This window comes from Melospiza melodia, chromosome 7 (assembly GCF_035770615.1).
Source record: "Melospiza melodia melodia isolate bMelMel2 chromosome 7, bMelMel2.pri, whole genome shotgun sequence".
Taxonomy (NCBI): Eukaryota; Metazoa; Chordata; class Aves; order Passeriformes; family Passerellidae; genus Melospiza; species Melospiza melodia.
This window is the reverse complement of record NC_086200.1, coordinates 31,600,227-31,615,233: the sequence shown is the minus strand read 5'-3', so window position 1 is coordinate 31,615,233 and position 15,007 is coordinate 31,600,227. Positions and strand designations below refer to the sequence as shown.

The 15,007-nt window shown below is 58.7% G+C and overlaps 2 protein-coding genes and 1 long non-coding RNA gene across 4 annotated transcripts; 1 reads left to right on the top strand and 2 right to left on the bottom strand.

Moving 5' to 3' along the window:
* Positions 1-693: 693 nt before the first annotated feature.
* Positions 694-1,000, bottom strand: LOC134420583 (uncharacterized). Its single transcript, XR_010028393.1, has 3 exons — positions 933-1,000; positions 831-858; positions 694-722 (listed from the first exon to the last, which is right to left on the bottom strand). It is a non-coding gene; the product is annotated as an uncharacterized LOC134420583 (long non-coding RNA).
* A 4,065-nt stretch (positions 1,001-5,065) lies between these two features.
* CCDC124 (coiled-coil domain containing 124) lies at positions 5,066-9,854 on the top strand. 2 transcript variants are annotated; one of them, XM_063161270.1, is made up of 5 exons: positions 5,066-5,155; positions 6,261-6,431; positions 6,811-6,997; positions 7,546-7,660; positions 8,614-9,854. In XM_063161270.1, exons 2-5 carry the CDS (start codon positions 6,273-6,275, stop codon positions 8,816-8,818), a joined length of 666 nt encoding a protein of 221 aa, XP_063017340.1. In that variant the 5' UTR covers positions 5,066-5,155; positions 6,261-6,272; the 3' UTR covers positions 8,819-9,854. The 2 variants fall into 2 exon arrangements, with proteins under 2 accessions (XP_063017340.1, XP_063017339.1); XM_063161269.1 differs by lacking the exon at positions 5,066-5,155 and adding an exon at positions 5,288-5,790.
* A 728-nt stretch (positions 9,855-10,582) lies between these two features.
* On the bottom strand, positions 10,583-14,713 carry LOC134420443 (basic proline-rich protein-like). The gene is made up of 5 exons (XM_063160615.1): positions 14,474-14,713; positions 13,232-13,811; positions 12,372-12,744; positions 11,498-12,324; positions 10,583-10,671 (listed from the first exon to the last, which is right to left on the bottom strand). The coding sequence occupies exons 1-5, from the start codon at positions 14,711-14,713 to the stop codon at positions 10,583-10,585; spliced, it is 2,109 nt and encodes a 702-aa protein (XP_063016685.1).
* Positions 14,714-15,007: the final 294 nt, after the last annotated feature.

Sequence of the window (15,007 nt, the reverse complement as noted above, 5' to 3'; positions counted from 1 at the left end):
CATGAGACACAGCGGGACTGCTCTGCCCTGCTGCACACCCCAGCACTGTGACCAAAAGTGAGACTTTGCTTTTATGGGGCCTAAGGGGCCACTTCACGAACACCCCCCACCTCCAAAGCAGACTCAGAAACCCCTCCCAGTAATTCCCAAACCAGCACCCTGCTTTCATCCCCTCTGTGGGACTTAGCCCTCTACATATCTCTCAGACATCTCAGGATGCAGGTCCATGTCATGTAAAAAGATGGTGGCCTCTACATCTCGGAAGTTCCTGCTGGCACTGTTGTTCAACTACCTCCTGTTGTTTCTTAGCCAGCTACATTAAAGAAAACCAAATATCAATGCATGATCTCAGCAGTACACTGGCCAAAACCCAACAATTCTGCTACTCACCATTCTCCTAAGAATGCCCAGCTCCTGGGGCCGTATGCTTCGGCCTCACTCAGAGGCTGACACCGTTGTCGCAGGGTAGGCCTGGGATAAGAGGAGAGGAGGTGATATGGCATTGCTGAAACCTGAGTGGACCCTCGCTCCTCCTCCCTACTTCCCTGACTCACCGCAACTCCTCAGCCGTTGCTGAAGGCCACCCTGTTGACACCTTTAAATAGAAAAGGCAGAGGCTTCATCACAGAGTGCTGTGATACTTCTGCAGGGCTCAGGAGAGCAGCAAACCTGGTGCATCGGCCAGTGGGTGAGTGGGGCTTGGCATGCTCTGAGTGGATTGCCTAAAGTGCAGAAACAGGAATAGATGCTTAGAGTTGCACCAGAAAGTGAGACTTGAGCAATAACAACTGCTTCTGTAAGCTACTCAATGCTAACCTTGCCCATCTTACCTTGACTGCTGATATCCAGCTTTACTTCCTAAAAAGAAAAAGAACAGTGCTGTAACAGAGTCACACTTTACACTCCCCCTGCAGAGACAAACAGTGACTGACCTGCTCAGGGGAACCTCCTCCCCCAGGATGGGGGGATGGATTTTGCCCTGGATTTTATCCTCTGCATCTGAAAGTGAGGACAAAAGTCAAAGGACTGCAGGATAACTTCACAGCTCCAAACATCTTGTGTCTATCTAGGAATATCATCTAGAGTCTGGAAATACCCCATAAACATCAAGTCTCTGGGACTTTTCCTATTGCAGCAGGCCATGCGGCAGGGCAGAACAGCTCCGGCACAAACGTGTGCACACACCCGTGACACAAAACGTGACAAACAGGGGGACAAGAAACACGACACATCATGCTTGTGGTGAGGGCCTCGAGGGGAAAAGGCAAAAGGGACCCCAAAGACACACTAGGTAACGCGGCACACCGGACAACACAACGCAGACCGGAACTGTTCTGCACTGCCTGCCTGAAAGCTGCCATCAAAAGTAGAGCCTCTCCCTTTAGCTGTCCTAAGAGGTCCTTGGAGAAGATTGCTTTTCCCTCCACTAGTTTTTAAATCTGTCTCAAGAACTCCCAATCTGCTACTCTCCCATCATCCCATCTCCAAACCATGGCCCCCAACTTATCTTTTGGACGATCAGTGATGTGAATCTATGTTGCACCTAAAAGGAGTCTGCCTCAGAGGGCCCTTGATCGCCTGTTAGCCTCGGGGTCAGCTACAATAAAGAAAACCAAAACCAATGTATGAGTTCAGAGTTATGTGGACCAAATCCCACCAAGGCAGCTACTTGCCCTCTCCTGAGTGTGCCTGGTGTCTTCAGGCTCCAGCTTCATCCTGATTCCAAGGCTGTGGCCTTCATTAGGAGTGGCACCTGGGTTAGAGAAAGGCAAAGTTGAATGGCATTGCTGTGAGTGCACTGGATGACTGTATGCTGTAAGACATGGGAATGCCTCTGCTAGGCTTCTGAAACCTTGGGGAGCGTCTTCAAATAAACACCCTTTCCCAACCCTCTGCCTTCAAACCTCCCCTTGCCCACAATAAACTCCTAACTGGATACCTGCTCACCCTCCCTCTCTTAATCACAATCCTCAACTCACCTGAAGCCACTATCTCAAATATCATCTTTGATACTGGGCAGATCCCTCTTGTGACACGATGAATCTGCTGAAAGAAGCGTTATACTTAACACAACCTGGAGTCTCTGGAAGCTGTGCTCCTCCTAAAAAAAAAAATACAAAACAAAATAAGAACTAAACCAGAAAAGACAAATGTGCTTTACCACCCCCAAACACAAAACCCAAAGCTATAAACCTAAATACTCCCTGTATTCCATGGTGTTCTCTTCACAGAATCTTCAAAGCCTCTGTTGCTTTAGATGTCCAGAAACCCCTGCTGAAAACAAGCTGAAAGAGCCTCTTCACTGAAATGAGAGGAGAGCTCTTACCCCAGCACATCCCAGAGAGGGAATGAAGCCCCTCAGCCAAGGCTGGGGTTAATATACCCCTGATAGTGCCCGCCTCTCATTCCCATGGTACCCAGGAAAAGGGAGGGGTTGAATCCCACCGGGTATAAAAGCCCTCAGAGCAGCAGCAGCTGTTTAGCTCCTCTGACTCAGATTCAAGGGGAGTAAAGGGCTTGTTATAGAAGAAAGATCTTCATAAAAATAACAGCGCTTTCTTTTTGTATTGACTACTTAGAGCAAAAGAACAGAAAACTGGTAAGACATACAATTTTGTGTTTGGGTAGCATAGCTAGATAAATTGGGTAATTTGCTGTTAACTTTCATAATTATTCCTTGGTGATTACTGTGTAGTATATCACTAAGTAGGGTGGAGGAGAATACTAATGATGTACATAGGCTAAATCTCCTTAGGACTCCTAATTAGGCCTGTCTACATTAGAAACAAAAATAAGAAAAAAAAAAAAAAAAAAAAAAAAACAAACTTCTGGGCAGCATAAGGGTTAAGTACATGACAGGCTCACCCTTCTCTGAGATAGCTGGCCCAAAGGCACAGAAAGAAGTGCCCGGAAATGAATGTTTAAATCTTTAAAATGCTGAAAAAGACAGAGCTTCCTTCAAGTGAACCCATAAAAATAAGAAACCAGGGCAGTTAGCTCCACTGAAACTGATAAAATGGCAAATAAACCAATTATGCCCTTTAATTTATTCTCCAAAAATATTGTGAAAAGAAGGGTTCTCCTCAATTTAAATTCCTCCAGCAATGAAAAAAAAGAGATTTTTCCCTCAATCAAAACCCTTAACAACAAGAGACAGCTGGGAAAGGTTTGCAGGAGGCGCTTAAGACTCACAAAGCAGCCTGACTTTGCGGTGGTGGCAGCTTGAGTCTGGGAGACATCTGGTGTGATGCACAATTTTCAGCATGCAGCCAGCCACTCTGGGCCACAGGCCCCTGAACACCACTGCTGGCCCTTTTCCCTGGCAAACAAAAGTCCAGGTTCCTGGACTTTTAGTCCAGGTTCCTAATGGCATTTTACAGGAAGCACTTGCTGCTATCAAAGTACCTTGATTTGGCACTGGTGCCAGCTTGGGTCTGGGAGGCATCGTATGTATTGTGGAATTTCAGGAGCCAGCTGGCCACTCCAAGCCTGTTACGATCCGTCCCAGTGAATGGATGATGTGATGGTTTGTAGGGGTGATCTCAGGTGCAAAGAACCAACAAGGCACAGGGGATTTGCAGTAATAATCAAAACAAATGCATCTTTATTGAATGACCACAGCAAAATGTGACAGAGAGATTAAGGGAGAGAAAAAGACAGAGAAAGAGAGAAGAAAAGGGGCGGGGGGGGGAGGGCAGGTATAGCTACCAAACATAGATGCGTAGAAGTCCTTTGGTCCAGTCCAGTCGAGGATCTGCCTGTTACGTTGGGGAGATCTCAAAATCTCTAGCTAACTCAGAGATTTTTATTATGATAATTCTATTGAAAATTCTGAGGAGGGGGGAGGAGACAGATACAATAAGGAATAGATGTAACAGTTAGTCCATGTTCTCAGCAGTAAATGAGAGCCATTGTTTTCTTGGTCCAGCCGTCACAAGCTGCAGGCAAACATCTCAGTTTGGTCAGCTTGCCTCCCACACACACTTCCTCCGGGTTGGGGTTTCAGTCCCAGTCCTTGGAAGGAGCAGAGAGGAGCCTTCTCACATAGGGGTTTCATGTCTCAGTCCTTGATGGAGAAGCTTCTTACATCTCAGTCTGTCTTTCACAGTGGTTGTAAAACAGGTGAAGGTCTTCTGTGGGAGACCCTCTGAAACTCAGGAGAAGTCCAGCCAGGCCGAGAGGTGGAACAGCTTCCAAGGCTATTGTTGCAAAAAGGGCACAGTCCCCCTTCTTCTCATTGGGCTCAGTGTAGCATACAGCAAGCAACACCTGTGAAAACAATAACTTAACACTGCTTTCAGATCTCAGGGCCTTTGGCGTGTGACCTTCTCCTTCAGAGCCAGAGATTTTAGACGGGCGGGGGTCTTGTCTTCAGTGGTCCCCCAATGACAATTGTGAGGCAGATGAGGGAAAATTCAGACAGACTCTCATAGGGCCACAGGTCCCTGAACATCAGGGCCGGCCCTTTTCCCTGGCAAACAAAACTCACCAGTCCCGGCTCCTGATGGCAGATTGCAGGACTGTCAAAACAGCCCGAGTTGCTACTGATGCCAGCTTGGGTCTGGGAGGCATCCTGCACAATGCGGATTTCAGGAGCCAGCCCAGGGGACAATGGCCACACCCTGCCAAGCTCCACCCACGGAGGGGACAGTGGCCACACCTTGCAAGCTCCACCCACCTAGGTGACCATGGCCACACCATGCCAAGCTCTGCCCATCTAGGTGACAATGGCCATACCATGATAAGCCCCGTCCCCAAGGTGGCAATGCCGACTCCTGCAGGTGACAAAGGGCCCCTCTCCTTTAAGCCCTGCCCACCCTATCTGACAGAGACCCCGCCCTTTTAAGGCCCGCTCATACCCTCAGGTGCCACTCTGGGCGCCGCCATCTTTGAACCGGGCGCAGCCTCCGCCGCCGGTGGGCGTTGCGCGAGTTCCCAACGGATTTTTTACACCGCGCCGCCCTGATCGGTCTTCTCTGCCCATCCCGCCGCTCCTTCCGCCGCCGCTTCCGCAAAGACGCAACGCAGCTATGCTCGGCCTTGACCTTAACAAACATGGCGGCGGCGCGCCCTGCCTGCCCCTGCCGTAGGGGGAGGTGGCGACGGCGTGCCGTGATGATGCACAAAGCGCGCGACGGCCTGGCGGCGGGGCCCGGTAGGAGCGGGGCCGATTCGGGGCTGGGCGGGGCTGAGAGACCGGGCCGGGCCCGGGCCGGGAGCGAGGGGAAGGGATGACACCGGGGACACCGGGCACGGCCGGGGGTGGCGGGGAAGGGAGGCCTGGGGGGGCGGGCCAGGCTCGGGGGTTCCTTTTTGCCGCCCCTCAGGTGAGGCCCTGCCCCGATGCCGCTCCTAGGCAGGCTCGGATAGCGCGAAAAAGGATTTTAGGGAGTGTGAAAATGCAGGAAAAAGAATATTAGAATGGCTCCGAGGATGTTCTAGGCAGGAGAAAGGAATGAGTCCATCCCAGGCCTTGAGTCCATTCCCAAACCTCGGGAATGGAGCAGTCATTTATTTTCAGTTTAATTTAATTAATAATTATCTGCCATTAAAATCAAAGATTCCGCCCTAGAGCTCCCCAAGTTGTGATTTCCCCCGTGTCTGGTTGATTTGAAATCGCCTGTTTTCCTTGGATTTGACTTTTCCCACCGTGGATAACAATCACAGCCCGTTTTTGGGGCTGCTTATCCTAATTAAAGGAGTTTCTCCTCTTCCTCTGGATCCCCCTGGACCGGGATAGAGGCACCTCAATCCCGGGTTTTCCTGGCTCGGGTTTTTTTGGACTTCCAGGTGCTTTTTCCGTGGGCTGGGAGGCTGGAGTTTGGCCTGGAGGGAGCAGATTTGGGATCAGTCAGGATCGGGAGGAAATCTGGGAAATTTGTCCCAGGGGTATCCCGATCTGAGGTTGGGATAAATCTGGGGGGACTATCCCAGTCTTTTCCTCAGTTTTGGGGACTTTTCCCCCTCCAAATCCCTAAAATCTGTGAAGGGGCTGGAGAATTCCTGAGGAAAATTGGGAAGGGGCTAGGGAATTTTTGGGAAGGGGCTGGAGAATTTCTGGGAAAGGGCTGGAGAATTCCTGAGGGAAACTGGGGAAGGAAACCTTGGGAACTTTTAATCCCCATCCCTGCACATTTGCAAGGGTGCAAACTCCCAACTCTGCCTGAACCCAAACCTCAATCCCAGCTTACCCCATAAAAAAAACCCCAAAAATCCAACCCTAGATCCTTGAAGAACCCTGATTTTTCCTGGTTTCCCAGAGGTTTTGAGGGATGCCCAAGAAATTCCAGGGAGAGAACAGCAAGTCGGCGGCGGCGCGCGCCCGCAGGGCCGAGGCCAAGGCGGCGGCGGAGGCGCGGCGGCAGCAGGAGCTGGAGGATGAGCTCTGGAAGGACGAGGACAAACACGTCCTGAGGAAGGAGCAGAGGAAGGTGGGGATCCCGAAATCCAGAGAGGGAGGAGGTTACTGGGGTGGCTGTGACCCCCGTGGATCTGTGTGTCCTTCCCAGGAGGAGTGGGAGAAGCAGCACCTGGAGCAGCTGGAGCTGCTCCATCCGTGGGTCAATCCGTGGGTCCATCCATGGATTCATTCACTAATCCATAGATCCCTCCATGGATCCCTCCATGAATCCCTCCATGGATCCATCCATGAATCCCTCCATGGATGCATCCACAAATCCATGGGTCATTCCGTTGATCCGTCCATGAATCCATTCATGAATCAATCCATGGATCCATCCATGAATCCATCCACGGGTCCATCCATGGATCCATCCATCAATCCATCCACAAATCCGTGTTCCCTCCCAGGAGGAGCGGGAGAAGCGGCGCCTGGAGCAGCTGGAGCGCCGCAAGGAGCTGCAGCGGCTGCTGGAGGAAGAGGACTCCAAGCTCAAAGGGAAAAGCCCCAAGCAGGGAAATCCTGGGAAAATCACCCGGGCCCAGATCGAGGAGAATGTGCGCAAGGAGCAGCAGCAGAGGGAAAACGCAGATGCAGGTTTGGGAATGCCTCTGTAATTCTGGGCTGGGGAGCTGCTGCTGCTCCAGGAGACACCTTGGGAATGGCCGAGGGAAGCTTGGGGTTCCCGTTCCCTGCAATTGTCCCCAAGAAATCCTGGATGTGGCGCTTTGGGGATGGGGTTTGGTGTTGTGTTTGATCCCAAAGCTCTTTTCTGGATGTGGAATTCTGTAGAATTCTGTGATTTACACTCCTGGTCCTGGGCTTCTTGATTTTCCATGTCCATGTCTATCCCATTCCCACATTTCCCATTCCTACATTTCCTTTTGCAGAGGAAAAACTGATTTGATTTTTTTTTTAGGAAAAATTGAGTTTTCCAAGGAAAAAAAAATTTCCAGAGGAGAAATTGAAGTTTTTTAGAGGGGAAAATTCCAGATGAAAAGTTGAATTTTTTAGAGGAAAAATTAGGGTTTTTAGAGGGGAGAATGGACTTTCCCTGGGGGGTTTTAAAGGAATTCACGAGTTTTCCAGAGGCATGATCCGTTTTTCCCGAGGGAGTTCCTTAGCATTCCCGGTTTTCCTGGCAGGGGAGAAGGAGAAATCGCACCTGGAGATGCCGCTGGAGGAGAACCTGAACCGGCGGCTGCCCGAGGAGGGCTCTGTGGAGGCGCGCAGCATCGAGGACGCCATCGCTGCCCTCAGGTGTGCCCCAACCCCGAATCTCTGCCAGATCCCCCCGAACCACCCCCCAAAGGTGGTCCCTGGGAGTTGGGATCCTGGCAGGAAATTTGGGATTTGGGATGGCTGAGGAGGGGGTGCTGTGTCCTGGGATTCTGGCCAGGCAGGGGTTGGGATGGGGGTTCCTGTGGGATTGGAGGATCCGGGAAATCCTGTGGGGGTGGGGTGTCCCTGAAATCCGTGGGGGATTCCTGTGGGATTGGGGAATACAGGAAATTCTTTGGGACTGGGGCCACTTCCTTTGGGATGAAGCTGCCCCTGCTGTCCCTGGGGCCATTTTGTTTGGAATTGGGCCATCCCTGGTGCCGTTCCCTTTGGGATCGGGGCTGTTTCCCTCAATACCAGCTCCATGCCTGTCCCTGTGTCCTTGGGACTGTGTCCCTCCATGTCCCCATCCCCTTGGGATCAGGGCCATCTCTGCTATCCCTGGTGCCGTTCCCTTTGGGATCAGGGCCATTTTTTTGGGTTTGTGTCTATCCCTCTCCCTGTCCCCATCCCCTCCTGACCATGTCCCTGTCCCTCACTGTCCCTGTCCCCCATGACTATGTCCCTCCCTGTTCCCTGGCATGTCTCAGCCCTGTCCCCATCCCTTCCTCAAGCCTGTGGCTCGTGGGATGTGTCCCCGTCCCCCAGCGTGTCCCTGTCCTTCCCTGTCCCCATCCCCCCTGACCGTGTCCCTGTCCCTCCCTGTCTCCCCAAGACCATGTCCCTCCCTGTCCACCAGCATGACCGTGTCCCCCCATGTTGCCATCCCCTCCTGACACGTCCCTGTCCCCAGTGTGTCCCTGTCCCCCTGTTACTATGTCCCTCCCTGTCCCCTGCATGCCCCATCCCCTCCTGACCATGTCCCTCCCTGTCCCCAGCGTGTCCCAGCCCTGTCCCCATTCCCCCTGTGACCATGTCCCTCATGTCCCCAGTGTGTCCCAGCCCCTGGAGCGCCACCCTGAGCGCCGCCTTCGCGCCGCCTTTGCCGCCTTCGAGGAGCTGCAGCTGCCGCGCCTGCGGCGGGACAACCCCAACATGCGGCTGAGCCAGCTGCGCCAGCTGCTCAAGAAGGAGTGGATGAGGTCCCCCGAGAACCCCCTGAACCAGCGCCACAAACCCTACAACAGCCACCAATAGCCCTGTGCCTCCCTGGACTGGGATCCTCACCAGGACCCTTCTACCCCCGCGGGCTTTTGGGGTTTTTTTTCTCCCTCTCTCCCCACCCGTGGATTTGGGGCGAGCTCGAGGTTGGACTGATGCCACCTTCTCCTTCCTGAAGTTCCCTGGGAAAAGCGGCTCTCAATGGCTCTCAGGTGTCCCTTGGCATTCCCTCCTTGGAGTTCTGGAGTTGTCACATGGAAAATGCTCCTGGGGTGTGAACCTGAAGTGATTCTAGACCCTGGATCTCCCCTGGGTGTCCCTGGTCCTGTTTCCTCTGGGACTGGGGTATCCCTGAAACCCCTGCTCCTGGGATATCCATGAAATCCCTGCTCCTGTTTCCTTTGGGATATCCCTGAAATCCCTGCTCCAGTTTCTCTGGGATTGGGATATCCCTGAAATCCCTGCTCCTGTTTCTTTGGGATTTGGATGTCCTTGAAATCCCTGTTCCCATTTCCTTTGGATTGGGATATCCCTGAAATTCCTGCTCCCATTTCCTTTGGTATTGGGATATCCCTGAAATCCCTGCTCCCATTTCCTTTGGGATTGGGATATCCCTGCTCCTGTTTCCTTTGGGATTGGGACCATTTTCTTTGGGGTGGGCCTATCCCTGAAATCCCTAGTGCCATTTCCTTTGGGACTGGGGCAGAAGCATTGGGAAGAGGGAAAATCCCTCAGGGAGGAGTGGGAAAAGCCTTTCCTGGGGGGGACAGGCACTCCAGGTGACATTCCCAGTGTCCTCTGGAATACTGGGCCCCAAGTCCACCCAGAGGAGGGATTCCCATCCTTTGGGAGTGGAATTCCTTCCCAGGAATTGGTCTGGAGGTGCCATGCAACTTCCCCAAATCCCATGGGATTCATCCAGGCTCATCCTTTTCCCTCTTTTTGGGACTGCCCCCACTGGGCTGGGCACTGTTCCCACATCCCAGAATTCCCAAATCCAGCCAAGGAGGAGTGACACCCCCACCCCCCCCCCCCTTTGTGTGAGTTTGGTGTGTTTGAATTCAATTAAAAATTTAAAGAAAAAAAACCAAAATCTGACTAAATTGGGGAAGGAATAATTTGGGAAGGGTTTGGGGGGACACTTTCTCTGCCTTGCTCAGTTTTATCCCTGAAAATGTGGAAGATCCCCCTTGAACTGGGGGTGGGATTCCTGCTTGGACTGAGGGGGGTTCTCTCCCTTTGGGACCCCCCCCCCCCCCCCCAGGTTGTTGCTGAGGAGGGGAATCCCCCATCGCACTGCTTCTGGAATGAGGAACCCCCAGGAGTGTATCCCTGTGTCCCCACCTGTTTCCATTCTGGGAATTCCCCTTCCCGAATTCCAGTGGTGTCCCCTGGGAATTCCCTTTCCCAATTCCCTTCCTTTTCCCATCCCCATTCCCCACTCCCATTCGCTGTTAAATTCCCCATTCCCTGTTCCCATCCCCATTCCTGTTCTCATTCTCTGTTCCCCATTCCCATCTCTGTGCCCCATTCCCATTCTCTGTTCCCCGTTCCCATTCCCATCCCCATTCCCTGTTCCCCTTTCCCCTTCCCAATCATATTCCCAATCCCATTCCCAGTGTCCCCTCATCTCCCCCCAAATCAGCCCCATGGGATCAGGGGGAATTGAGGAGACCCCAAAATATTTCCGGGGTACCCCCCGGCTTTAGGGGATTTGGGGGAGCCCCTCCATGTCAGGGGGTCCCCATTAAAGGGGGGAATCCCCCAGCGGGGGGAGGGGCGGGATTAGTGGGGAATCCCCTATTTCCCGTGGGATTTGGGGGAATCCCGCAGTGCGGTATCCCGCAGTCCCGGTATCCCACCCGCGCCATCCCCCGGCAAAGCGGCTCCTGAGGGGACGGGGGGGATCCCCGCTGCAGGGAGGGGCGGAGTAGGGAGGGGATTCCCTGTCCCTCCCCCCTCGGGGACTCCCCTCCCCCCTTTTTCCATCACTTGGTGGGGGGGAGAGACGGAACATTGCCATGGCAACGAGCGGGGGGGAGGACAGCGGGATCGGCTGGCATGGGGGAACCCCCCCCGGCCCCAAATCGGGCATCATCCCGCCAAACCGAGCGCCCGCCCTGTATCGGGCATCCTCCCCCTATCCCCGAGGCCCCGCCCTCTCCCGCCCGAGTCCCGCCCTCTGCAGCACGACCCCCCTTCAGCATCCCCTCCCCCAGGCGCCGAGCGGGGATTGCGGGCGTGGGACCGAACAGAGGGATAGGGACACACGGAAAGGTGACTCACGGTCAGGGACAGGGACATACAGTCAGGGGACACGGACACAGGGACAGGGGCACACGGACAAGGACATACAAACAGGGACAGGGACATACGGACAGGGGACAGGGACACAGGGACAGGGACCCCGTGCTTTGCACACGACCCCATGCTCACCGCTCCTCGCCCCCCGTTCTTTGTTCCCCGCAAACCTCCGCCCCTGTCCCCCGAACCCGCCGTGCCAGCCCCGCTGCTCACCCCCCCACTCCCCCCGTGTCCCCAAATCCCCGTGGTGTGACAAAGGACCGGGAGGGGCTGCGGGAAGGGGGCGACACTCCAGCCTCCCCCCCACCCCGTGTGTGACACGCCCAACCCGGGGTCACCCCACGCCCCCTCCCCACCGCCAGCATCCCCGGGGGTGACACCGACACCTTAGCGGGAGGCACAAAGCCCCACCTGGGGGCCGCCCCGATGTCACCGGTGTGGGGGGGGAGCCGCGGGTGGGCGATCGCCCCCGGCCCCGCGGCTGCGGCGGAGCGCGGGGAGGGGACCCCGTTAGGCGGCGGGATTTATCCGCAGCGGCGGCCCGGAGCCTCCGGGAAGAACCGGGAGGCCCCGGGAAGTCCCGGGAAGCCCCGAGAGGCGGCGGGGCGGGTGCGCGCGGCTGCGCGTGTGGAGCGGCATCGTAACGGCGCCGCATCGCCGCCCGCAGCCCCCGCGGCCGCCGCCTGCGCGCTGGGGAAACCGAGGCACGGCGCGGCAGGGAGGGGCTCGGCGGCACCGCGGAGCCGCTGTCCAGGCTCGCCCCCGGCCCCTGGTTGTGCCACCGGGACCCGCTGGGATCCCGGGCTCGGCGCCGCACGTGTCGCCGCCACCGGGCCATGGTCAGCGGCGGCAGTGCCCGAGGGCAGCGGAGGCCGGGGGTTGGCGGCAGGTGGGTGAATTTGTGGGGGGTCCGCGAGGGTGGGGACCCCCACCGCCCCTCCGCTCCAGGGGCGGCTACCGGTGCTGGGGAAGCCTGTGGCTTGCGGGAATCCCGGGAATCCCCTGGCTCGGGAGGATCCCCCCGCTCGCGGGAAGCCCCCGGCGCAGAGGCGGGGGGGTGCCCGGGAGGGTTGGCAAGGGGAGGGGGCACCACGGAGGGGTTCCCCGGGGGTTCCCCGGTGTTCCCAGGCTCCGGGGTGTCCGAGGCCTGCTCAGCCCCCTCCGGTGCGGCGGCGGTGGGGGGGAGTTGGGGCAGGGGGGACGCGGGAGGAGCCCCCGGCGGTGACAATGAGGACGCTCTGGGAGTGACAGTGGCCGGCTAAAAATATCGCGGGCTGCCACCCACCGCCAGCGCCGCGGCCTCAAGGTCACTGCCCTGCCGGGGGGGACGCGGGGGCGTGGGGCGGGGAAGCCCTCGACACCCCCCCCCCGCACGCTGCCGCTGTCGCCAGTGTTGCTCCTCCGAGCTGAGAGCCGACAGCGCCCGCCGCCCTCCGGGGCCCCCCGACGCTCCCCGTAGCACGGGGCCGTGGCAAGTGAGCCGGCGCGGGGGTGGCAGCGGCGGGGGAACACCCCAGGGGTGGCAGCGGCGGGGGGGACACTCCGGGGGTGGTAGCGGCGGGGACCCCGAGCGTGGCGTTCCCCGGTGTAGGGTGCGGGGACAGCGGGGATGTCCTGCCTGGGTGGTGACGAGGGTGGGGACAGCGGGGATGTCCTGTCTGGGGGGTGTTGTTGTGTGTGGGGACAGTGGGGACGCCCTCTCTGCGGGTGTGGGGACAATGGGGATATCCAGCCTTGGGAGGGGACGGCTGTGGGAACATCAGGGACGCCCTCCGTGTGGGTGTGGGGACAGCAGGGATGTCCTGCTTGGGGGCTGTTGTGGTATGGGGACATTGGGGACGCCCTCCCTGCGCTGTTTATGGTGTGGGGACATCAGGGACTCCCCTCCCTGCGGGGTTCGGCTGCTCGGGGCACCCCCGGCTCATGGAGTCAGGGGAGTTGGGGATCCCCGTCCTTGGGGACAATGTGGCTGCTGTCACCAAAGGCCTGAGCACGGCTAAGGGCTTGGTGGCACTCGGAGCTCCCTCGGTTTTGGCCGCCAGCTGCTGGGGTGGCACAGTGGGGTGGCACTGATGGCACAGGGGAGTGACAGCGATGGCGCAGTGGGGTGACCCCTGGCTCAGCAGCCACAAAAAGCAGGGGGACCCAGCGCCACAAGCACAGCTGTGACACCGGGGTGGCACGTCCCGCAGCCACCAGAGCCGGCGGGCCCCGGGGCCGCAGCCGAGCCCGGGGGGAACCGGGGGCTCCGGGCGGGTTCGGGCACCGCGTGGCCCTTGCGGCTTCGACGTGCGGGGCGCAGCCTTTGAGGCGGGGACCGTGGGGACACATGGGGGCCTTCCTGCCCCTCGCGACCTTCCCGGTGACCTTGGTCCGCCGCTGGGGACCCTGCGCTGGGGGGGACTCCCTCCTCAGGGTGGGGACCCCCGCCCTGCAGCGGGGACACAGGGCTCCACAAGGGCGTGGGCTGGTTTTGGGAGACCCCCCCGTCGCCGAGGGCTTTGTGGAGGTGCCAGGGGCGGCGGGCACGGCTGTGTCCCCCGCGGGTGGCCCCGAGCGGAGGTCGGCGGTGGCCCGGCGGGGGCAGCCAGGCGGAGCGGCTTTGTCCTTTGGCTGAGCCGAGCGCGTGGGGGAGGCGCAGGGAGAACCCGGTGCGACGGCTTTGTCTGGGGACGCCGGCGCGGTGGCGGCCAACGGGGGGCGTGGGAAGCCCGGATCCCCCCCGCTGCACCCCCCGGGACCCCCCAGCCCAGCCCCACGCACCCGCGGGGCCCCAAGCAGGTACAGTGGCCCCTGCCGCGCGTCCCCTCCCGAGGCGGGCGGGATGGGGATGGGGTCCCCCCTTGGTTTGGGGGTGTCGCGAGGGGGATCACGTCTGTGTCTGCCAACCCTCAGGACATGGGGGCTATGGCCGTGTCCCCTGGATGCAGCGGCGGTCCCGGGTCTCCCGGCGGGGCTCTGCAGAGGGATTTTCTCGGGGAGACCAAGACACCAGGTGGGGATTCCCCGGCGTCGCGGTGGGGCCGGGGAGCTTCGGGTGTCCCCGAGGGTGTGCCACCTCCTGTGCCTCCCCCTGAGCTGTGGGGGACACACGGACGCCCCACGGGTGGCACCGGGCCCGATCCTGCGTGGGGGAAACCTCTCCAGGCCGGGCACTTCCCCTGTGCTCCCACCCCGCTGTGCCGGGGAGGGGAAAACGGGGAGACCTGGGGGTTAGGGTGTTACCACCGCCGGGGGTCCCCCGGTGGCACGGCTGAGCCCTCTCGCTGCTTTTAGGGGAGCCGCGTGGCCTCGTCCTGCTTCCTCTCAGCCGGTTCCGTGCCCCTCCAAAGCACAGTGAGCCCCCCTGCCCTGCCCTCGGAGGGCAGCGGCGGTGCCGCCCCCGGCCCGCCCCTCGCCGGCGGGGGGGCAGCGGGGGCCGGGGGCTCCCGCGGGCACCGCCAGCTGCTCCCGGCCTGGGACATATGGCCAGGACTTGGCGGCGGCCGCAGAAACCGGGACCACGCGGCGGATTTTTGGGGATGGACGGGGGGAGCAGCCGGAGGTCTGACGCACTTGGTGCCCCCGGCCAGCCCCGGGCCGCGGTGGCGGCTGGCGGGGAGCCCCGGTGACCCCGGGCGGGGTCATCGCGCTGAACCCGCAACCCCGAGCACCGCAAGCGGGAGTCACCCTGCTGTCCCCGCGGTGCCACCAGCCCGGCTCCCCCCGGATTCGTGCCTCACCCCGCAGCGATGCCCGGGCAGGAATTAGCGAGAGGAGAATAAATAAAACACCCGCGGGGAGCCCGCCGCTATTTATAGCCGCGCCCTCCCCTCCTCTGCAGTTGCTCAGAGGCAGTGCCGCTGCTCCGGGCACAGGGGGAGCAGGGGGTCCCCTTGTCCCCCCGCTGCCACCCCACTGTCACCCCCGGGGCTCTGGGGG